The 25884-nt window shown below is 38.9% G+C and overlaps 1 protein-coding gene across 1 annotated transcript in view; it reads right to left on the reverse strand.

Annotated features, from left to right (window-relative positions):
* Positions 1-25884, reverse strand: part of LOC136884171 (cytoplasmic dynein 2 intermediate chain 1) — a 278007-nt gene that overhangs the window by 192238 nt on the left and 59885 nt on the right. The window contains exons 4-6 of the mRNA XM_067156209.2: positions 19216-19460; positions 9672-9816; positions 2555-2695 (exon numbers count right to left, since the gene is read on the reverse strand). Of these exons, the coding sequence (XP_067012310.2) occupies positions 2555-2695; positions 9672-9816; positions 19216-19460 (531 nt within the window). The remainder of the gene's footprint in view (positions 1-2554; positions 2696-9671; positions 9817-19215; positions 19461-25884) is intronic.

Consider the following 25884-nt stretch of genomic DNA (forward strand, 5'->3'; position numbering starts at 1 on the left):
TAAGTTCCATACCATATGTGAGAACTGGGCGAAGCGTATTGGTTACACAAAATATGCCTTCTCGATCGCGTACGGTGCATGTATGGAAAATGGCGATCATATCGTCTGAATAACGAAATAATGTAACAAGAAAAATGTTGGTCATAAAACAGAATGAATTTTGGTTTTAATTTGAGAAAATATGGTCAAACTGGTAATGAAAAGAGCTCAATTTTAATTCGTTAAACTGAAACTACGAAATTCGTTAAAATGAAATATTTTAACATACAACAAATAGGGAAAAAGGAAGGGACCAAAAAAATTATTCGTTATTCTGAAAATTTCGTTATACTGGTGTTCGTTACAGCGGAATTCTACTGTACTAGTTTCAGTCCGTTTTTTGGACCATCATCAGCCTAGCCAAAATTACAAGCAAAAGAAATAATCAAAAAATCAAGTGATGTGGATGAATAAGGGGAAGGGATGGTGATGGAATGACAGACATAAGTAAAAACCTTATACATGTGTTGCAATAAATATGACCAGAATATGTTAAAATTAACAGATGAATAAAAGCATTGTGATGTATAAAATCACTTAATGACAAAGTCTTAGGTTGACGGTTGAACATGTGTTGCACACTTAAATTCAAGTGAAATCTTATGTAAGTTCTTATGTTTCTGGAAGGTTCTAAAATCGAGTTCCACAATGGCGCAGAGGGAATTGTCCAATACGACCAGTATACACTTGACGAATTGAGAAAGATGGACTCGTTCAATGTAGCATGAACGATTGCTGTTTTTTAAAGGTAGTCTCAATTCCGTCGGAACCCAATGAACCTGAAGAACAAAATTGGAATTAACTCGAGAGATCTAATAGAGAAAATACAAGAAAATTAAAGACAACAACCTAATTGTAACCAAGGCTGACAAAGGTAACACGACGGTCATCAGAGATAAAAAAGATTATATCAGCAAAACATCTGATTTCTTTAAAGATAGTTCTTTCTCCATAGTTAAAAAAAGACCCCACACAAAAAATCCAGAGACTCCTAAAACAAACCTTAAAAAATTCTTCCTTTCTGCTCACTGAACAAGAAAAAAGCCAGCTCATTAGTATGAACCCCGGACTTCCTACAGCTAGAGCTCTTCCTAAAATTCATAAAGCCGGTGTGACCATTCGCCCAATCATCAATTTTAGACCGAGTCCCCTGTATAAAACTACTCAATTTATCCAAAAGTTTCTAAGTAAAAATTACCTTTTTTCATCTAAGAAGTCAGTTAGAAACTCCCTCGAATTAATAGACAAACTTAATAACTTTAACATGCGTCCTGACTATTCACTTCATTCCTTTGACATTGTTAATATGTATCCCAGTATACCAATTTCTAAACTAATTCCCATCATAAAAATTAATCTGCAAAAAAATGGTCACCTGAGTAAACTGGAAATCCAAGATTTTATTACATTGCTCAAATTGGAAGTTAACAACAACTTTTTTATGTTTAATGGTACTATTTACCAACAAAACGGTTGAAACCACTGGTAAAATGTTCCATTGCCAGAGCGGATAGCGCATTCTGGCGGCGAAACATTTATCTGTGGAGTTAGTTGTTTTGGCCACTGACAAATAGTTAGTGATGCTACCCAAACATGATATTACTTGCATTTGTCAAAATTTTGGAGTTAGTCGGTTTGGCTTCTGAACGCCTCAATTAAGTACAAATTAGTTATAAGTAAATTAACAATGACAGGTCTTAACCTTGAGATAAGTTACAAAGACTGAGGATGCTCGTAAACTGAGAGAAACATGCCCCTTTTAATGTAGTGTTGTTGTAATTTCTAACGACGCAAAATCAATTGTATTGAATAGGTGGAATAGAAAAATAAAAAATAAACAAACTTGTATGCAAACTCGAAGAGAATGCATGCAGAAGTGGCTTTGCACAGGTACTTTTGATCCTTGCAGGGACTTTAATATTATTCTCCATCTCCATATGTTATGTATTTTCTATCTTACTTCATGGTGCTGAGACCTGGACCCTAACAGAGAACACCACCAAGAAACTTTGATCCTTTGAGATAAGGTGCTACCAACTTCTGTTCAGAATATCATGGGTTGACACCTGAACAAAGAGCTACAGGTCATTCCCATCAAAAAAGAAGAAACCTGAGTACTTTGGCCATATCATTCCTTGAGCTTGCCTTAAAATTGAAGCAGGGCAAGGAGAATATATTGGCTAAGGAATCTACAAGGATGGTATGGATTCAATACATCCACTCTTTTCCAATCGTCTGATGACAAGAATTAGATTGCCTTGATGACCGCCAACATCCGATGAGGATATGGTGCAAGAAGAAGAAGTATTTGTGTAAATACAGTATTAAAGTTTTGTTAATCCAGATTGTCTCCAGTTCCATCTAGTGCAAATAAACGAGCACTTTTGTAATCTGCAGCTGCAGGAGTCGCATGCTTTAGCACACAATGAATACTGTATTGAAGAGTTTTTGACAGGAACTTGCCATGAGTACAGATGTACACAAATGAGAATGAAAAGAGCTCCCTTCGCCTTACCTGGGTTGTGTTGGACCTGCCGTAGCTCTTCATGAACAACTCGTACGGCATCGGGGAGAGCTCAAACAATGAAAATGACATCACGTCCAGTCGGATCATGTCCAATAGCTGTTCTCCTCTCCTTCTGGCTCGGGCTGTCAACTGAGGGAATAGAATTTTATGTCATCTCATAGAATGAATAGTCATCATAATTGGGGTATGGCATATAACACACAATCACTTCTAAAAGTAACTGAAGTACGACAATCTCATTGAAAGTGTGATGTCTGGAACATCACAGCATGTATATTACTGTGTAATTAATTGGAAAGATGTATATATTTAATTAGTGGTAGGTCATTTCGTGGGTTAGTAGATAATTAATGTTATTTGTTTTACGTCCCACTAACTACTCTTTTAAGGTTTTCGAAGATGCCGAGGTGCCGGAATTTAGTCCCGCAGGAGTTCTTTTACGTGCCAGTAAATCTACCGACACGAGGCTGACGTATTTGAGCACCTTCAAATACCACCGAACTGAGCCAGGATCGAACCTGCCAAGTTGGGGCCAGAAGGCCAGCGCCTTAACCGTCTGAGCCACTCAGCCCGGCTGGGTTGGTAGAGAAACTCACTAAGTCATGATTTGCCTTTTGTGGGAAAATGGAGTTTTAGTTTGGGGAGAATGTAAGAGTTCAGTTTTTGGCATTTTAATTATAAAGTAATGGTCTAATCTTAACCAAAGTAATTGTAAATTGTTTAAGACTCTATGGAATGCCTTATTTAATTTATATTTACTTTTATTTACGTCAGTATAATTTTTATTTTTGTTAATTATCGAGTTGTTCTGACTTAGTGAGTTTTTACTGGTGGTTGACACAGCAACACAGTTATGGAATTCTGACTTAATGCGATTCACCGATGGTAATTATCTAGATGGATGACTTTTTTTAATGTCATAGTAGGACCACAATTGCTCAAAACAGATCACTGACCATAAAGAGAACAAATACTCAACTTACCTAATAAGGCGTTATATTTTTTTATATTGAAGACATAACGCATTTTAGGTACATAATCATAGTTGCTGAACAAAGCAAAAATACTACCATACGCATTATTTTAAAAGAATTACTGATATACTGATACAATGTTATAAAGGGATTACAGCTGAATAGTGAGTGCCTACTAGAACTTAATATTTATAACTTATTAATTGCATACTCTTGATGCTCTGTTTAGTGATCATCATCTTCACTTTCAGAATCGAAAGTTGCAGGTTCTGGAGTTCTATCGATCATGCAGTCTGGGAGCGAGCTGTACCAAGCATGATACATTTCTGGAATAATATTCTTTCGTCAAAGTAATAATAAAGTTTCTGCAAAGTGCATCCTTGCTGTTTCCTGATATTTTTACTCACATCGAGTTCTTGATAATCCCCAAAATAATCATACCTGTACCCAATGATATTAGGATAGCCTTTCATAAACCAAAATCCTTTTACATTCAGCCAACAAACTCTTCTCCCAGCAGTGTCAGTAGACGTATTCTTTATTGTCTTTGTTGCCAAATCCTTGAGGTCAATAAAGTCACCAAACTTCAGTTCCTTGACTTCATACGGTCCACTCTGTTTGTTCCTGTTTATTAGTGACCTTGCAGTCCTAAATATAGTCAACCAGTCCTGAATGAAATATTCTGGTACATACTTTTTGGTTTTTTCTATTGCACTATGAATAGAATCTACTTCCATGTATGAGTGGCCACTCTCCATAAATTCGTGTTCCATTTTATCCAGCTTGGATTTCTGCACTACTGGATCAAGGCACAGATGTATTTATTCCGGTTCTGCCTTCCACATGTATCAGAGAAGAGAGACAACTCTTTTATATGGGGAGGCAATTGATTTACCCAATGTAACAGGCACGAGCCAATTTCTAAACTTCCTCTTTTTCCTTCTAATTCTGTCCAAGCATAACAATAAGCATTGTTAGGAGGTGACTCGTAGATCTTTAGGTTAAACATGTTCAGTTTTCTCATGTAATACATACGAGACACATCCGATGATGGAATCTGCTAAACTGACTGTAGATCACACGTTGCGGAGACAAATCCCGCATCATTATGTGATACACGTTGTTTGTCCAACTGTTTGGCTTCGCTAAGGAATGGTTCACCCTTCTCGTGTGATTGCTAAATTCGTCATCTAGTGCTATTTTGGCCTCTCGTTTAGCATTCTTTTAATTGTTGCAGAGATTGTATTCATTACAAAATTTTCTTCTGTAAGTCTGCTGACTGGCAGGCATGGTATTAGTTTCTTGACGGTGAATAACATTTAATTCATGCACCTTGGCAATGGATAACTTAACAACCAAATCTTCCCTTCTGATAGATTTCCTCATATACAGTAATAACTTTCCATTTTAGGAAAACTTTCTATGTAAACCTTTACTGTAACAACTTGCTCTTTTGGAGTTTTATTTGCCGGTTAATTTTTTCCTCTCTTGATACTTCCAGAAAATGAACCATGTCCATTTCTGTTTTTAATGCTGTGTTGATTGGTCCATTATATATATTCAAGGTCTTTGTGAAGAAAGATTGGCAGACTCTAATTTTGGAGCCATCCTTGTAAAATTGGGAATGACTTAGTGAGTTCTTCTCACATTAAAAGTTGCTATGAGTTCTTCTTCTCTCATTAAAAGTTGCTATTGACTTGGTGAGATTCATAAAAATGGGATTCACTGGTTTCCAGACTTTCAGTTTGACAAAAATGTCATTAAGTCAAAACAGCCAAATTTTGACTTAGTGAGTTTCTCCACCAAGCCCACAATTTATATATTTATAGGGTTCTTAGTCATCCATTTCACATCATCATGTCATTTCTTTTTATCACGGCTATAACGACTTCTTGAGAAGGTATTACATCACCACTCACATATATATATATATTTTTTGTTAGGTGCTTTACGTTGCACCGACACAGATAGGTCGTATGGCGGCGATGGGACAGGAAAGGCCTAGGAGTGGGAAGGAAGCGGCCATGGCCTTAATTATGACCTGGTGTGAAAATGGGAAAAAACAGAAAACCATATTCAGGGCTGCCGACAGTGGGGTTCGAACCCACTATCTCAAGGATGCAAGCTCACAGCTTCGTGCTCCTAACCACACGGCCAACTCGCCCGGTTCATCACTCATATTAATAGCTTGCAATAAATTTCCAGTAGCTAATGTCAAGTGACCGGACTCACCATGCTAATTTTAGCCCATTACCAGGAAAAAAGACGTCATCAAGCTTGCAAGAGTCCTTACCCCTTCCTTATTCTGAAGAGATAGTTAAAGCCTTGTTAACGCTTACTTTTCGAAGTTCACAACATGGCGCGTTGAAAGCGCGTGAAAGTTCAACCTATGTGAATGGACATTATGGAACAAGATGATAGACATATAACGATGGATAGGAGAAGGGATAGTATATTAGATCTTACTGGCAAATTTTTCCTTCAAGCCACAGGAGAAATTCCAATGAGTAACAAATATTTGGGACAAATATTTCAGATTCCCTATCAGAATCAACATCTATATCATCTGATGGCGAGGCAGGCATCAATTTTTGGTAATGAGGCGGAGTCTCTCATAGTGCATTGGCACTGCCGGTGGCTCAAGTAGCTACGCGGTGGCTTCCACGGCATGCACTGGCCATGCATCTAGGTGGGTGTGCTGTTTGCCAACTGATGAGCCCAACTAAGCACAGAGGGGCAAAACACTGACACCCAGGAATGAGTTAGCTGGAAAATGTATAATGTCTAATAATGGACCATTTATTTTGGTGTTATAAATTTACTCATTCGGGATAGATATTTCAGATTCCCTATGGGAATCAACATCTATATCATCTGATGGCGAGGCAGGCATCAATTTTTGGTAATGAGGCGGAGTCTCTCATAGTGCATTGGCACTGCCGGTGGCTCAAGTAGCTACGCGGTGGCTTCCACGGCGTGCACTGGCCATGCATCTAGGTGGGTGTGCTGTTTGCCAACTGATGAGACCAACTTAGCACACTGGGGCAAAACGCTGGCAACAAGGAATGAGTTAGCTGGAAAATGTATAATGTCTAATAATGGACCATTTATATTGGTGTTATAAATTTACTCATTCGAGACAAATATTTCAGATTCCCTATGGGAATCAACATCTATATCATTGTTTAGAACCCTTCGTATCCACTGTATTTTCTAATGGCATTTCAAAACAGGGAGGTGTATGGTCAACATTCCCAATTTACGACAGCAAATAAGAATTCTGCTTCCTCAAATGAATAATGTGACGCTGAAAAGCCGTTAATTTTTCTTCATGCACCCCAGGGAGACATTGTGAAATAGACATACGTCTCCGAATGCACAATCCCCTTCTTTGATAAAAGTTTCGGATCCATCCGCGGCTTGCAGTAAGATCCTGTGTGTTGAGTTCTTTTGAGATCTCTAGTGCTTTCAATTGATACATTTCACTAGAAACACCATATCCTAACTCACATTTTTCTATCACAAATTTGTGGAGTCGTTCTTCAATTTCCGGAAATACTGCACTCCACCCGCGGAATGCTCTGCGATCGCCGTTACTTTTTAGAAGTTTTCCCTTCTTCTTCCGCCAATCACGAATATACGATTCATCAATATCGTACTTTCTGCCAACAGTACGATTTCCGTATATTTCAGCTTCACTTACAACTTTAAGTTTCTCACACACAGTAAATGACCGCAGACACAGTTTTGAATCCATTGCATACTATCGAGACAACACTTTCACAGGACAGATGCGGAACTCAAGTGTGAGCGAGGAAGACTTCCGTAACCAACAGGCTCGACCCTCGCAAAATACGATATCCCGTGAGATCAGTTATTCGTGCACCAAGCATGCCAGCAACACTTGGGAAACAAATGACGATCGAGCATCCGCAGCAGCGGCTTTCATATTTACTGCATATTTACCCATATTCTTTGATTTACCATATTTCATTACCTTACATTTCACATTTACATGCCACTGTAACTGTATTGAGAAAAATGTATCGTGTTTTCTAGAACGCAACTAAAACACAATAAAAGCTAAATGCCCATTTACATGTGGTATACTGAGTATGGTAACCGTATTCAAATCTATTTCAATACTCCATGTAAACATAGTAAATATTTACAAGAACGAATGGCTTGAATATAACCCGCACCCAAGATATAGAACCAATATTTTGGGGAAAAAAGTGCGGGTGGTATTCGGGATTATACGGTATCCTGAATTTAGATTACTATGTTTTGCACTCCCTGATTAAGTTTTGCTTTCGTATCATTAAAAACAGAGGAATTACATTCCTTTTTACAACAGCCTACATTTTCCATTAAAACAGCCTGGCACTTTTGGACCTCACCTTTACTTTTTCATGCGGCACTAAAAAGGTGAAGACGTATACCTCCTCATTGGTGATGTGGGATATTGTTTTTATATAGTCAACCTTTTGATCAGTACAGGCCACCAGGAGCGAGTTTTTCTTTAAAATTTTGAATTCTTATTTTTAAGTTATTTTGATTCTAACTTTTCTCTATTAATAAAGTTACATAATTTACTCTGGTATATACTGTAACTGTTAGATTCAATTTAACTGAAATCAGTGGCATAGAAAATATTTCTCTCAAAATAATGAAAGGAATAGTAAAACTGAGAAACTCCATATGTGATCAAGTTTGTATGCTTTACAACACACTGACTTGACTTTACAACAGCTTCACCTATCAAAATGTCTTTAGGGTATGGTACTGACCCAGACACTGCAAGGTTTTCATTGTGTTCAATTTCCGTATCCTTTCCAGTAGAAACAATGAAATAAAGGATAAGCTCAGTTTTACAGTCGCAAAGTATAAACACCTTTATACCAAACCTGTGTCGCTTTGATGGAATGTAGTGTTTCCATCTTAGGCAAACTTTCCAAGCAACTAAGCTCTCGTCATTACAGATATTTTGGAATGGATAGAATGTAGATCGGAATTTCTCTCTGAAATAGTTTATTATAGGCCTAATTTTGTAAAGTCTGTCACCTGGGGGTTGTAGATTGTTGTCAGAAAAGTGAAGCAGTCTTAGCATGAGAGAGAAATTGTCGAGTTTACCGAACACTGGAGTTTCAATTAATTTATTTGTTGACCATCCTGTTTTTCTTCACATGGCCCTTCATCAAAACAGTTGCCAGGAAAACAAAGTCTCCACGGTTATGCCTTACCACTTATGTAACTTCGAATTTTCCTTTACGTCCGTATTTTGCGTAACACATAAGTAGTACATATTGTCATTATCATTGTCATTATCATTCAAATGAAGATTATCAGTGACCCCTGAATTTTATGGATCAAAATGAGAACAAAGCATAGGAAAAAACCTGCCTACAGAACTCCACTTTCTTCCTTTGGTTTGAACGGCTGATAGCTTAGCCTTCGTTACGACAGTGGAACGCTGTACTTCATCTTCAATTTCTGTGTTGTCATCTTCCGAGGAATCACCAATTTCACTCTCATCGGACACAATACAATCACTATCACCATCATAAATATATACATAAGTATCAATTTCATCATCAGATTCCTCATTAGTCAAAAAATTACTTATATCTTCCGGAGCAAGCCCGCATCCTCAACTCGATCCAGCCATTACCACGTGCATTTGTTTACTATCAGAGAGAGTTTGTTTCTACAGAAACCAGAGATGAGTGAAAAGAAAAATAATGTGTATTGTCAAGGAATATTCATGCAATGCACTCACAGGAAACAACAATAGAAAACAGTTCCCGGGTGCTGTCGTCATTCATAGCACAACTGCGTAAGAAGTTAGGTTACGTAACTACAGATGTTGGGACAGAATAACATCATAGAACATACGAGATGTGATATAACACAGAATAAAGTTCGCTGAATATGTCAAACATCCCCCAACATTTTTCTAAAAACCTGCCAGTACAAAGTCGGGAAACAATTTCAAACATTCAAGATGAAACGTCAATAAACGGCAGTACTCCCGTAGGCCACACGCAACACTGCCATAAATAGACGCCAGTACTGCTCATTGGGTTAATAATAAAATAAGAATTACTGTTAAATTTAATTGTTTCACTTACTTTCTTCTCCAACATTCGTTTCTTGGCATTAGTAAAATTGATGAAGGTAGTAACAGTGGGTTTGCTGCTCTCGTCAGGTTTATCGTCTTCTTCAAAACCTTCATCTGCAGCTACAACTCTTTGTACCAGCTGCTCTTTGACACGTCTGGAACAAATAAATCTGTGAATGAGATCAAAAAGGTGATAAGCCACACAAACCATTACAAAAAACATTTCCTATGTTGTTCCGGATTTTATAGTCTCATAGATGAAATAGATGTACAGTTTGGTTTCAAAAGAAATTTACAGAACCTAGCATTGTACATGCCCTTCGGAATTCAAATGTACCATTCAGTTTCATCTCTTACTAAATACTGTTTGGTACAGGCTGATTGTTAAATCATAATAAGTCTGTCCTGGTCTTGGACAGCTTCTATGGTCTTGTCGAAGTCAGATCTGACCATCATTTCTTTATCATGAGTTCTGCAGCCAAATGATGCAAGCATTAATAGGCTGTTTAACCCTTTCCCGCCCACATTTTCAGTCCGCTCATCGCCAGATTTCAACCTATTATTTAGGAAAATTTGAAGCAGAGCACACTGTTTCAGAAAAAGTTAAATATAATAAAAACTGTTGATCACAATGTATTCAAATTTTCAATAATATTAGAAAACATACCATCACATCCATTTCCGTATTCATTGAGTCATAATGTTGTTGGTTCAAACCTCCACCCCCTTAATTGTGGTACGCGACACAAAGGTAGGCTCTATTTGTCACATTCTCATGTTGTATGAATCCCTCTAAACCAATAACTGCGTGATTCTGGAAGTGGAATGTATACTGTATATCAGCCTCTATTTCCCCTGAGCAAGTGTCTTCACATTCTGTATCTATGTTTCCAGAATGTGCGTGTTTGAATGCTGCATTGATATATATGCAAGTGGCTATCTCACTGAATAGTTCGCCTCCTCCTAACATATGTCAAAAATAATGTATTTCTCGTAATACTCTTTCAAAATTATGGACAGGTTCAACATCATTTATATTATCATACCAATATAAATGGTCCGTTATTGGACATTATAAATTTTCCAGCTAACTCATTCCTGGTTCGGAGTAACTAAACGAAATATTTGTGTTAACTGAAATGCCGCGGTATCGTTATCAGGTCCGAATTCTCGATATCCGTTTTCACTTACATCACTGTTATCACCAAAATTATCTTCCTTTATACGTTATTCCCTCAATAAAAATCCACCTCCACCCCTATTCAACGATTCTGTGTTACTTTCGTCGCCTATATTCAGCTCAGTTTCAATATCCGCAGTATTCAATCCCGCCATGTTTACAAACGAAACAGCTGTCCCGCGCTCGCGGAAGTTCAAGACCGTTTCCTAGGCGGCGTCAAGACAGATTATCGCTCTTCTTTCATTTGCTAAGCATTGTAGATCGTACTGCGTGTTCGTAAATGCCTCATAAACACTTCAAAGCCTAAGATAAGAAAAAAACTATCGCATAGTTCGCGTAAGTGTGCAGATAATGCAGCCGGGCGCTTTCAAGCGCTAAGGACTGGAAGGCAAAGTGAAGAGTCGGGTGCTTTCGGGCGCTAAGGGCGGGAAAGGGTTAAGGACCATGTGTGACAGATTCACACAGAGTGGATATTGCCGGATGTCATGCACTGACACCACTCGAAAAGTCAAAAAGCCTTCCCTCAAATTGATCTATGAATGGATTGTCAGAGCATAAGGGTTCATTTCATTTCACATGAAAGCACCATAGATCAGTGGTAGAGTGTCAGGCTCCGGATTCCAAGATAGCGGGTTCAAACCCGGCAGAGGTAGTCGGATTTTTGAAGGGCGAAAAAAAAGTCCATTCGACACTCCGTCGTACGATGTTGGCATGTAAAAGATCTCTGATGACACATTTGGTGTTTACCCGACAAAATTCATTAAATCTCAGCCACAGACGCCCAAGAGAGTTTCGGTTTACTTGGTCTGCCATCTAGTGGGCCTAGAGGAAATCGGAACGTCGAAATTGACGAGCAGACAGCCAGATGGCGTCAACTTGAAATGTCTGCACACGGTAGCTGAGGCCATACGATTATTATTATTATGATTATTATTTACCGTGAAAAGTTTCAAGAAAAAAGAAACTGTGAACAAGATAGATGGCACAGAAGATGACTGTATCTGGGAAAAGAATGACAAGAGTGATGCATACTGCGCCGTTCCCGGCTCCCTGAGAGGACACATAATATCCAGGCTAGCTTAATTATGACCTTTCCAACTAAATAGTTCTCTAATTTGGGTGGTGAGTTCCGAATCAGAGAAAGATGTACCATACGGAGCCAAATAAGACTTAAATCACCTATGGAAACGACTTTCATATGTTGCTTATTCTCATTCTTATGCTATCAAGATGTTACCGCTCTTATTTACTTAAATCTAGGTCTCTATACTACGAACACATTGAAAGAACTGTTTAACATTTTTACATATTTGTTTATTATACAAATGTTTCAATCCAGAATTCGAATATTGAGCTATCCTCCACAAGAAAAATCTGGTAAAGGAAACTGTATGATCGACTGTTCACTTGGCCTATTTCTAGGGAACATGGACTTAACCTCATAAGTCTACCTATTTCTCCACTCAATATTTAATTAATCATTTCCGTTTCTCTTCTAATTGCTCTATATCATTCCTTCATTCAGCACTTCCACATTTCTGGGTGGAAAGAAAAATCGAAGAAAAGGGCGGTATCGTGCAAAAATATATGTAAGCAATGTTTATGGAGAATCCACCGGTATTTAGCACATCCGGCGCTAATTAAACATTCTAAAGTAAAAGTTGTTTGATTTTGTCATCATCTGTAATAGATCTACTGGAATCCACTACATTAAGTGCTCAGATCATGCTTGCCCACAAAATCAGGGACAGAATACAGTGTATGGCAAGGTATTAAGTTCCGCATAAGCCATTATTAAGTTGAATACCATTATGCTCCAACTCATAATTATCAAATTAAAAATCATAAGTCCAAAAGAAAATGTCAAATTCTCCCTCTTAGGCCCTTAAAGCTATAATCAAATTGGAATAAAGCATTCAATTAATGGATTGAAACGAAGTCAAATATGTTTGACTACTTAACTTAGTGAAATATTTTCTAACATAGGTAATTAAAAATTCGTATAAGTAATTGAAAACTTACTTGGACAACTAAAGAATAACTTATCTGTATAGTTAGTAACTTATCTGGGTAACAAAAAAAAAATTATTTGTTTGGGTGCACCCTAGCAAAGGAAAAGAAAAATATTTACAACATGAGTTCCAATAAGCAAAAATATGGACTGAGGGTGTCTTCTTCACGGTATCCAGGACGCATTTTGAGACTTATAATCATATCTCAAGAATTGGAATTTTCCCTACTACATATCAGGTTTGAATTATCTGTTAGCTCTCCCTCGGAGCTCATATTCATTTACTGCCATAGAATAATCCTATCCTTCTCAACATACTAATAAATACCTATGGGTGCTAATCTGGGAGGATAGTTCCCTAATACTTCCATACATAGTTAAGTCACAATGTTGGATATAGAATAATGAACATTGAATATTGAATATTGAATGTTGAATGTTGAATATTAATGCTTCTTTATTTACGTCAATTTATTCTGCGTGAAGTCCGATAAGTCCCCCTTTCAAATCAATGTAGTTCTCATAAAAAGTTCAACCAGAACCAATAAGATACATATACCATTTAAAGTTCCAAATCCTCTCGTCACTTTAAGCTAAACATAGGTGCGATATTATACTTGTTAACGACTACTCTACTAGTCTCGTCTGAAATATGCTATCTAGAGTGGTGCATGGTGTGAAGACTTGACCGTTGAATATCATTCCTACATTTCCATTCAGTCATCAGTGATAGGATGTCGCCTAAGAAGTTACTACGTTCCTCTCGTCTGAGAATAGATTGGTATTAGAAAACATTTGTGACAGCACATGTGTTTAATTCGTCCTCCTAACTGAGATTTTGTTGACACTACCAAGTGTGCGTTCTAACCAACAGATGTCACTCCGATCTTATTTGCATTTCTTTATGCTTGCTCGTAAGATAAACAATACATGAAATTGCTATACGTTCATTTCCTAATTAGCAAAACTCTACATGAAACCATTAAGTGCAGAGCCACGTCACCGTGCTCATCCTCGCGAAGAATCAATAACTATCATTACTCTAAATCATCAATCACGTATCAACTTCTCTAAAAAACATTATTATTATACTTCAAAACCATAATCTGCCTCCTTACTAACACGGGTTCACTTCTTACAATCATGGCCCTTATTATTTCAATTACGGTTCATGGATACTTTTCCAGATACTATGACCTTCATTCAGTCATAACCACCATTTATCATAAACAGATTTGTCTATCTAGCAAGCATATCCTACTGCTGGTTCCTAACTTGACATTCATTGACTATAACCAATGTACACACGTATCTATATCGTTCTTTTACATATCATACAATTTACTGTCACCTTGACTAACTCAGAATTTCACACTACATGGATCACATTTTGAACGTAGGCTTTCATCACTGAGTGACTACCTATCTAAGGATTTGTCATGCATATCTGAAGATTACCTATCCACCTTTATTCTAACTTATCACAGCACTCTTGTCGCTTAACCACTTCGCACGGAACAAATTAATAAATCATACTACACTTACAGTTGAATATAAACATTATTACACTGATTTCAAAGTAAGACTTATCTGAATTCAGCAGCTCCAGTCGCCGTCATATGTCCAGTTGACAGGACATATTGAAACGTCGCTACTTATTTCCCTGGGTGGATGGGAAATATTTGCATATTCCTCCTCTGGGCTCAGTCATCTCGGTCGGCAACGTCATCCTGCGGCACCCATTTGGGCAGTCTGGCTTATCACCTCCTTAGACCATCTTGTCCATCTGTGGTCTTAGTTGGAATAGAATAGCATATAAGATTAATTAGCATTTCCATTGTGAATAACTGTGAGAAACTGTCTAATGCGAAGATTGTTCCCTTTGAAAGAGTTGATTTACTTGTTGAATATTCTCCTTAGGGTGATGTAATTTTATAATTTGAAATGATTAATTCTCTTTCTTCACTCAATTTCGAGTTATTGTAGGATTCCCTTTCTGTAACTCTTCACTTCGGCAATATCGTGAAGTACGTCAGCAGGGACTGTGGTGACGTAAACTTCTTGCTGTTATTTTCCTCTCTTCACGTCTCTTGAAGTTCGCTGAATGAAATTATTAGTCTCCCACTCAATTTGCAATGTAGCTTCTAAAAATTCATTCTTTATCCCGCTGAGCTGATTTCTTGTTGTACCGTCCTTAAAATTCTAGTGCAGTTACTTCCGTCTTCAACTCATATATTTTTTTTAGGTAGCAATCCAATCTCGTTTTTCTAATTTTTTTTTCTCATAATTGTTAGTAACAATATTCCCGTTCGATCCTTTTCACTGCCTTCTGGATCTTAATTCTTCTTCTCTCCCACTTGATGTGAGTACTTTCGCCTTCACATGCGGTATGATCAGACCTTTTGGCGTTAATTATTCCAAGATACATGGGTTCTATCTTTGTTCTACTTACGGTCGTAACTTCTCATAACAGTGAAATGGCACAATACAGGCAACCTCCAATGGAGGCAAGAAGTAGTGATAAGGTAAGTCTTTTTGCGACGAAAGGATAGAGAAGGGCTAGAACTGCAAAGGATGTATCCATGCCTTGATTAAGGTTCAGCCCCAGTATCTGCCTGGTGTGAAAATGGGAAACCGATGGTAAGGTTTCAAAACACTATCTCCAAAATGTAAGCTTGCAGCTATCTAGAGTCCAGCTTACAAGTTAACGGAAATATCCCTGGTGAGGTAATGCAGAGTGGTTGTGTGCTGTCAGATAGGAAAATCCATGTCCATCCGAAATCCAATACAGTGAAACCTGGTTAGTGCGTTCCTCATTAACAAGTAAATTCTAAGTCCCGATTCTCATCGTATTAAGTCTATATAAAAATACCTCACTTATCACATCACAAATTTTCGTTATTATTGCTTAGTACGATCACATTTTTCCTAGCCTTGAAAATGTTGTTTGTCTCCCTTGTGGAAGGAACGTGGTTTCCAACTCGGGTAAGAGACCCCGCCGCAGTTGCGTGATAATGGGAAAGGCCTTGAATTCTTGAACTTCACAGGATAAATTGCACCTTCGGGGAGCAAGCCATTAGCGGCCAAAGTCATTCTGTCCAGTCGCACGCGGCCGTGTATACTTCCAATTAATTGTCTAAATGTGTGACCAGAAAAATGATGTTTAATAACCAACAGGTTTGAAATAAAAGGCTTCTACTAAGATTTTTTTTAGAAAGAGTGTGTGGATACCTTCAAATGTTTGGAATTTTTAACACTTTTCAGTGCACTAATATTCTATACACTCCAGCGGAACAAGTTTTCATATTTGCTCTCTCGTGTTTTCCACACCTTTTATTACTCTCTTCTCGTAGAATTTTCACTGTACCCGCAGATATACGATGAAAATTGCATTATATCGGAAGAAATTGTACCTAGTGTTTCCACATCCTTGTTTGATAGTTTTTATTAATGCATTCAGTAGTATGTTTTCTCGCTTAACATGTTCTCTTTTCTTGTCCCCTGCAGAAACGTCTTAACAAGGTTTTACTGTATATATCGAAGAGTGATCTGTCCTGCTGCCCTGTACAGAGCTGAGTAATGGCCAATAACTAGGATCACTGTGAATGTTGAGCTGGACATTGCACTTCACTCGCCTTGACCATATCACCAATAATGACATAAAACAAAGGACGGGTGTTGCACCCATCCCTGAAAAACTTCGAGTAAGACTCACAACTTACGAGCAACTCTTTCTACCATTGCTGGTATTGGACGCAACTTAAAAGTCGCTGGCCCGAGGAGGATCAACTTACATCCAGTTGAGGCTTAAACTGTATTAGGTGGCAATCCAAGATGCAGCAGGCAGACAAAAGCCAAGACGATGAAGAAGCTTCGCCCTCAGTTCCTGTCGACATCAAGGCATCTTGGTAGGTGTGCTATTTACCAACTGATGAGCCCAACATAGCACAATAGGGCGAAACGCTGGCAACCAGGAACGAGTTAGCTGGAAAATTATAACGTCCAATAACGGTATTATAAATTTATTCATTCGGAACAAATATTTCAGGTTCCCCATGGGAATCAACATCTTAAACATCAAGGCTGTCGTACTTTCTATTGATAAACTGATGGCATTACAGCAAGAAATTTGAACCTGTTGAAAAACTGACAGCTGCTAGTTCCAGGATATGGCAAATCAACTAAAGTGAAGTGTCACAGTGAAAGGTGCAATAAAGCGAGTCAACACCAGTCGACAGCTGCAGCGAGAGAGTTAAAAGCTGTAGCTTCTAACCAAAATGTTTACTTCAGGATTTGAACCCATATCCTGGCGTCCTAATAATAATGTTATTTGCTTTATGTCCCGCTAACTACTTTTACGGTTTTCGCAGATGCCAAAGTGCCAGAATTTAGTCCTGCAGGAATTCTTTTACATGCCAGTAAATCTACAGACATGAGGCTGACGTATTTGAGCACCTTCAAATACCACCGACTGAGCCAGGATCGAACCTGCCAAATTGGGGTCAGAAGGCCAGCGCCTCAACCGTCTGCCCTACCTTCCTAAGGAATGTGAACTCAATCCCCCTCCATATAAACAGAGGTAGCAAAGTGACTCAGAGGGACGATAAAATTAGATCGTGATCGAAACTGACAGGAAACAGTCAGTAGCTGAACTTGGCTTCCGATACCAATAGACCAAGTATAGGAAGCAACACTAAAATCGATACACATATACTAAGACAGGGATAATCTTAAATAAAAGGGAGTTTATTCAATGTAAAAGGACACACATAATAAAAATTGCCTTACCCTCATAATAGAGAAGAAAAGAATACAAGGGGCACGTTACTTATGTATAACTTACAGGTACACCAGAATATGTATGGTTGAGCCACGTCGGGCTCTCTCTCTCTCTCTCCCCCTCTTTTTTTCCCCCTTTTTTTTTTACAATATCAGAATGAAATATGAATGCCACTGAATTAGGAAGTTGCCTCTCTCATGCAGAAAAAAGGCTATTAGAACAAGTTATTAGAGTATTCCACTTTTATTTTTTTGGGTCAACGAAGTGTCTTCCTCCTTTTTTCCACCCCCACCCCACCCCCCACCCCCGCTTTTTTTTTTTGGCGACAACAATTCTCAAAGAGAAAATCTATTATCCTTCAGGCATAAAAAAAAAACATATTATCAAATAAGAAGTAAGGTGAGGGTAGGTGGGCGAGGCAAGGAAGTATGCACAGAATACATAGCATGTATTATATGGCGGAAACAACACATACAAAATTTTAATGGTTACCTTCAAAATACAAATGAAATTAAACAAGAGAATGGCTGGGGAAGCCAGAAACAAGAATGAAATAGCAAACGATACTGGAAATTGGACACCCAAAAAGCAATGTAGATCCAGATATCAAACTCGTTCACATGAACACACATAGAGACCAACACACAGAAACGTAGGGCGGAGAGACAAGCCAGCAAAGCATGTCGTAATAGTTCACAACAAGTATAATAAAAACAACCAATTTGCTTGTGAATCCGGTCTGGTAAGACGAACACAGAACCAGGCCAATACGGAAATCTTGCACCACACCAGCAACAACGTATCACGCAGTTAAAACCCTCGTTATCAGTACACATCTATACCACACACCAAAAGTGGACATGAATAGTACAGAGTGGATGAGCAAGAAAACACCAAAGGGTGTCGGAATTGAGCAAAATATAGAATGTCCATGTGTACACATAATAGGTCTCCACACGTGTATACATATATACGAACCAATCAAACTGAGCAGAAAACATAACAGGATCTACACTGCCCTTGGTTTCCGAACAGAACATACAAGAATACAAGATCAATGAGAAACAAGTCTGCAAATACGAAACCCCAGAAAACACTTAAAAACAACCATGGCAAGTCTTGGGAGGACCAAAAATAGCAAAATAATAAGTAAAGGAAAATAATTACCTGATGGATGAAAAGAACAAGAAGTCTCTCAAAAGAACCGAGAGTTTCACAATACCATATTTAAAACGGTTAAAGTATCTTTTATAGGATAGAAAAGCCATGTCAGAAAACTCAGTTGCCATTTTCTTTTCCAAAACTGAACTAGAATAAATAAGAGGGCAGATAAAAAGCACAAGACTAGGCATAAATAAAGAATGACAAATTTGAGAGGGAGAGTCGCCATCTGTCTACATAGAGATGAGTTGTTCAATAATACAATAGATCGCAAGGCGCAATACATGTCAACGAAGGGAAATTGTATAATGAATAGTAAGGTGTGGTTGAAATGCTATGATCCTGATACGACTGGGATATGAGCCCTGTAGGTATTCAAGTTTCACGAAGCCATGTTCTGACAATGAGGATAACATGCTTACCCCCGAGCTGCCAGAGCAGAGTTCTCCCTCTCAACAGCCTCTCTGACCTCCTTGATCTCCTGCTGATCACGCTTCTTACTCTCCGACAGGTCGTAGTTCCCAGAGTCCAGTTTCTTTTCTTCCTCAACCACAGGCCGCGGAGTCTCCTCTGCGATATCACTCTCAGTACTGTCGCTATCACTACCAGCATCCACCTCGTCTGACACATCTGACTCGACATCATCCTCGAAGTCCGACTCGTAGTCCTGTACAGGAAGAACGTGTATTTCAGACACGTGAAATAAATTATTATTCAAAATGGTTGACTGTAATAGAGTTTCCTCCCCACACAAATCACTTAAAGGTCAGAGTTCTTTTTACTGATGTGCGAATTGGTGATTTTTCAAATGACTTAGAGCCTTTAAACATGGATGAATGATTAATTTATTACTACCACCTCAGAAATCACATATTCCAAAGTATGTAATTGACTAAGAAAGAGTTATAATAGCGCAGTTCATAATTTTTTTAAGCGATTAGAGCCTTGGCCTACCAAGATGACAGCTACCCAACCAATTTGTATGTAGATTGTAGACTTTTGACAATCACTGTAACAGTGTACTGGGCCTCACAAAAATCTCCAAGACAGTTAACAGTAAATAGATGGCCTAAAGGATATGAAAACAAAATAGACAATAATAATAATAATGTTATTTGTTTTACGTCCCACTAACTACTTTTTAAGGTCTTCGGAGATGCCGAGGTGCCGGAATTTAGTCCCGCAGGAGTTCTTTTACGTGCCAGTAAATCTACCGACATGGGGCTGTCGTATTTGAGCACCTTCAAATACCACCGGACTGAGCCAGGATCGAACCTGACAAAATAGACAAACGGGCAAAGATAGTCTAAACATAAACATATATAAATATAAAAGATCCACCAATTCAATACATTATTTATATTACCTGACAGTAAATACTAGCACATGTTTGTTTTCTCCACTCATTGGACATCTTCAGCTAAATACCATCATATAAACCATTTACACTGAATGGGGAGCGCGGAAGAAACCTCCACGTGTGCAGCCACAGAATAAATTGTGCAGACTGTGACTGACGGTGCTCCCTGGAAACGGTAGAGAGTGCACATATCTACCGGCTACTTCTTCCATTCCAGAAGTATTGAAAGATGATTTTTAAAAGGTCCTTTTCAGGACCACAGTTGTCGATTATGTCTATAAACATCGAAGGAATGTCCCTTGTAGTATTTATGTAAGAAACATGGCTGTGATGTCCTTTGTGTACAAGAAACCCATTGAGACAATAATCAGAGCAGGCCAAGAATTTCTGGCATGCGTTTAGTGGTAGAGAGACCAAGTCAACAGCATGGAAGTGCAATATTTGTCAAACCTGGTACAGCGGTTCTATCCACTGATATATCTGACTGTGCTGACGTAGAACTCCTTACAGTTGAGTTAAATCTTTGCACTGTTTCCTCTATATATATAAACCACCAAATTCTGCAATCCATTTCCAGAAACCAAGGAATTTTGACAATCAAGCCGTCCACATTGTAATTGGTGACTTTAACAGCCAAAGCAATGTCTGGGGATATGAACATGAGAATGAAGATGGAGAGGCTGTGCTGGAATGGCCTGAGACCCACCAGATGCTACTGTTACACGATGTTAAACTTCCTCCTTCTTTTAACAGCGGACGTTGGCAACGAGGTTATGACCCTGATCTAATCTTTGTTAGCGAAGGAATTGCTCAGCAGTGTATAAAGAACATCGGCACCCCAATACCGCACACACAGCACAGACCCATCATGTGTCAGGTATTTGCTGCGGTACGTCCCATGAGCGTACCTTTCCGCAGGCGATATAATTTTAAGAAAGCAGACTGGAACAAGTCTACTGCATATCTGGAAAATGCTGTATCTGATATAGGTATTTCTATGACTGACTACGATCTGTTTGTAGATGCAATGAACAAGAGCTCCAGACAGTCAATTCCCAGAGGTTGTCGAATGAATTATGTTCCTGGTCTCAATCAACATTCCTCAGCTCTGCTGGCTGAATACATTGATCTATTCGATACGAATCCCTTTGGCGAACAGACTGTGCAGAAAGGTCTAGAGTTGACAACAATGTTAGCGGAAGATAAACAAAATCATTGGATTTCTACCCTTGAAGAGCTGGACGTGTCTAAAAGTAGTCAGAAAGCCTGGCGACTCTTAAAGAGGCTTAATAAAGACTTCACAAAAGCCCCTGTACACGTCAATTGGTCCCCGGATGCCATTGCTCATCAACTTTTGCTCAATGGAAAAATAGGGGGTTATATGAATAGAGTTAAAATAGAACGCCAAATAGATAAGGAGTCTAGTGACCTCACTAATAATATCACCCTAAATCCAAAAATGGCAAGGCTACAGGTCTGGATGATATGAGAGTGGAACAAATAAAACATTTTGGTTCCAGAGCAAGGAAGTGGGTTGTTGACTTCCTAAACAATTGCCTGCAGAGTAAACAGGTACCTAAGGTGTAGAGGAAGTCTAGAGTGATAGCTATTTTGAAACCAGGTAAGGATCCATTAGATCCTAAGAGCTACAAGCAAATATCATTACTTTGTCACCTATATAAGATATTTGAGAGGACCCTACTTGAGCTCAGTAGATCAACATGTTATTCCAGAACAGGCGGGCTTTAGATCTGGAAGGAACTGCACATCACAGGTGCTCAATTTAACTCAGCACATAGACGTAAAATCACAGGTGTGGTATTTGTGGACCTTACAGCAGCATACGACACAGTGCATCATAGAACTTTGATCACCAAGCTCTATAACTTCACCAGAGATTATGGTTTCACGAAGACTGTTGAAACTCTCCTGCAGAATCGCCGGTTCTTTGTTTCAAGGAAAGTGCAGTAGGTGGAGGGACCAACGGAACGGACTTCCTCAGGGCAGTGTTCTCTCGCCAATCCTCTTTAACATCTAAACAAATGACCAGCCAAGGCCTTCCTATACAAGAAGCTTCATTTATGTCGATGACCTGGCTTTAGCTGTCCAGTGCGACGACTTTCAAACCACTGAAATGCAGCTCTCAAATGCACTTAAGGAACTTTCAGTGTACTATCAGAAGAACCGGCTACTGCAAAACCCGACTAAGACCCAGGTGTGTGCATTTCATCTTCGAAATCGAGAAGCTACTAGACAGCTGTGCGTGACGTGGGAGGGTAAGAAACTGGAGCATTGTTTTACACCTAGGTACCTGGGTGTCACTTTAGACTGGACCTTAACATACAAAAACACTGTGTTAACTCTGGACAGAAAGTCTCAGCCCAAAATAACATCCTCCGTAAACTTGGCTCAAGCAAATGGGGAGCCCATCCAACTTTGTTAAGAACCTCAGCTCTTGCTCTGAGTTTCTCTGCAGCTGAGTATGCATGTCCTGTATGGTTCAGGTCAGCCCATACGAAGCGGGTGGATGTAGCCCTTAATGAAACATGTAGAATAGTAACTGGGTGTCTGAAACCTACTCCCACTGACAAACTCTACTGCTTGGCTGGTATTTCTCCTCCAGACATTCGGTGAGAAGTGTTTGCAAGGCAAGAGAAGTCGAAGGTGGATCTCACAAGCAACCACCCGTTATTTGGACATCGACCTCCACCCAGAAGACTGAAGTCCAGGAAAAGTTTCCTCAATGTCTCCAAGGCTCTGGATAAATCTGCAAGAACAGCACATTGTGATATGTGGCGAGCAAAAATGGAGCATCTTTCTGATTGGATGGTGCCTTCTTAATCTCCACCCCCTGGTCATCATTTGGAATGGACAACCTGGAAGGCAGTGAATTGTTTGAGGAGTGGAGTAGGTAAATCCAAGGATAACCTAAAAAAATGGGGTTATCTGAAAGATCAGTCAGACTTCTGCGATTGCGGGGAGCAACAAACTACCCCAACACCTGTATGACTGTCAGTCCTGCCCTGTTCGTTGTACACTTCAAGACTTGATTCAAGCCACTGAAGAGGGAATTTCTGTTGCCCATTTCTGGGCTGACATTGTGTGAAACATGTTTTGTGACATAAAATGTATTCTGTTTTATTTGTATATAATACCTTATTTATATTTTTAAGTTTCTCAACACTCTGACATGAAATAAATAAATAAATACATAAATAAAGAAAGAAAGAAAGAAAGAAAGAAAGAAAGAAAGAAAGAAATGAAGAAATAAATAAATTTACACTGAATTATTAAAAGAGATCCATAGAATCAAAATCCATGGGGAAACAGTACATGGCTTATTAAAATCTGGAACAAAACAATTTGTCAGGTGACTAGGCAATTAATAATAAAAAAAGCCAATAAGTACTTAAACCTTAGAATCAAAATTTCAAAGATCAGTAAGGATATAGCCTTTTTAATATTGTGTTTCGTTCCAGATTTTAATGAGTCATGTACTGTTTCCCCATGGATTTTTATCCTTTATCTGAATAAATAGTGTATTGAATGGGTGGATCTTTTACATTTATATATGTTTGGTCCCAGTTTCAATGATGGTAAAATCCTGACATTCACCTTCCCGTGGGAGAGAGAGAGAGCAATGGTTGTACATTATATATATAATATACAAGCAGCTAACGAATGCAGGGACCAAGTATCTCCTGGTATAAGGAGACCACCTTCTACCAAATGCCAACGGCCTCCTAGGAGGGCGGATGAGCGGGTAGAAGGAAGGGCACTCTCTTGCCCTTGGAGTAAGAAAACTCCTAAAGACAGAAGAGCCACCTGGTGGCCAATGGCATAGGATGGGTAAGGGAACAGGAAACCACTCCATTAAAGACCTGAATGGGTATCCCAAGCATTGGCTGGTTGCGAACCTTGCAGGGTGCAGCCATGTCGAGTAAGTGTACCTGCTAAAACTCGAGAAATATTTGGCTGACGGACCACCTGCTATACATTATAACCGGAAAATCCTATTCTAATAGAAGGGGTGAGGGCGAGTACTTGGCTAAGGTATGGCAACCCTGACAGAAAAGTCTCCGGCCCTCCAGATTGTTACGAATATCTCACATTTGCCTCAGATGAATAAGAATGGATATCAAATATGACGAGCCTGCAATGGAAATCAGCTTTACGAATAGGATCTTGGAATGTAAGAACCTTGTATAAACCTGGATCTTTCAAAATCCTCCGTCAACAGCTGGAGAAGTGTAGAGTAGGAATTGCTGCCATTCAAGAGACTAGATACACCGGACATGGAGAAGTAGGTAAAGAAACTGGACCCCACGAATTTCGTACAGCATTTTGTGTCCAAAATCCACTAGTATCGTCAGTGCTGTCCTTTGAGGTTACATTCTAAATGGTTTAACATATCACTGGAGAACTGCCACGCTCCCACTAACGACAAGAATGATCATGTTAAAGACTTCTTTTATGAGGATTTGTTAGAACTGTGGAATAAATTACCCAAACATGATGTCAAAATGATTTTGGGTGATTTCAAAGCAAAAGTTGGAAAGGAAGAAATTTTTGTGCCAACAATAGAAACGGAAAGTCTGCATGATAAAAGCAATTGTATGCCATTAGACTAATCAATTTCGCTACAGCCACAAACATGAATGTGCGGAGTACCAGTTTCCCACATAACCAAATATATAAGGAAACAGGGTATTCGTGTGACGGTATGACTGCCAATCAGATAGATCATGTACTAACTGATAACAGGCATAGAAGCTCCATAACTGATATCAGAGCTTACAGAGGAGCTGAGATAGAATCTAATCACAATATGATAATTGCTTCTGTTAAAATTAAATTGAAAACCTCTTGTAAGTCACAGACTGAGGAAAGATGCAAAGTTGACACTGAGAAACTGGAGGAGGAAGATGAACGATTAAAGTTAATGTGGATATTACAAACAGATCTGATATTCTGGGAGAGGATCCTATAGAAGACATTGATAAAACAAATGATGAAGTTTGTGAATGAATGTGGAATAACACAAAACAAATCATAACAACAGTAGCAATGAAAGTGATACCAAAAGGTGTTAGTAAGAAAAAGAAATGATTTGATGAGGCATGTCAAGATGCAGTTAATGAAGTGGCAGTACAGCATAAAATAAGTGGCTGCAGTCTTATAAGAATGTAGATGTAGAGGAACTACACAGAGAAAAACAGAAAGAATGTAGTAAATTAAATCACAGAAAGAAAAAAGTCTACCTGAGACAACAAATAGGATCAATCCAAGATGACTACAGAAATAGGAACATCCGCACGATGTATGGAACTGTCAACACATTTTTTTTTCTTTACGTCGCACCGACACAGACAGGTCTTATGGCGACGATGGGATAGGAAAGGCCTAGGAGTTGGAAGGAAGTGGCCGTGGCCTTAATTATGGTACAGCCCCAGCATTTGCCTGGTGTGAAAATGGGAAACCACGGAAAACCATCTTCAAGGCTGCCGACAGTGGGACTCGAACCCACTATCTCCCGATTACTGGATACTGGCCGCACTTAAGCGACTGCAGCTATCGAGCTCGGTTCAACACAATTAAAAATGTATTTCAACCTAGATCGAGTTTTATGAGAGATAAGTCTGGAAATGTAATTGCTCGTCAGAACAAATTATCATATTACTGTAAGCAATACTTCGATTCCTTGCTGAATTGTGATGATCCAGAAACCTGT

The sequence above is a fragment of the Anabrus simplex genome, chromosome 12, assembly GCF_040414725.1.
Source record: "Anabrus simplex isolate iqAnaSimp1 chromosome 12, ASM4041472v1, whole genome shotgun sequence".
NCBI classification, from domain to species: domain Eukaryota; kingdom Metazoa; phylum Arthropoda; class Insecta; order Orthoptera; family Tettigoniidae; genus Anabrus; species Anabrus simplex.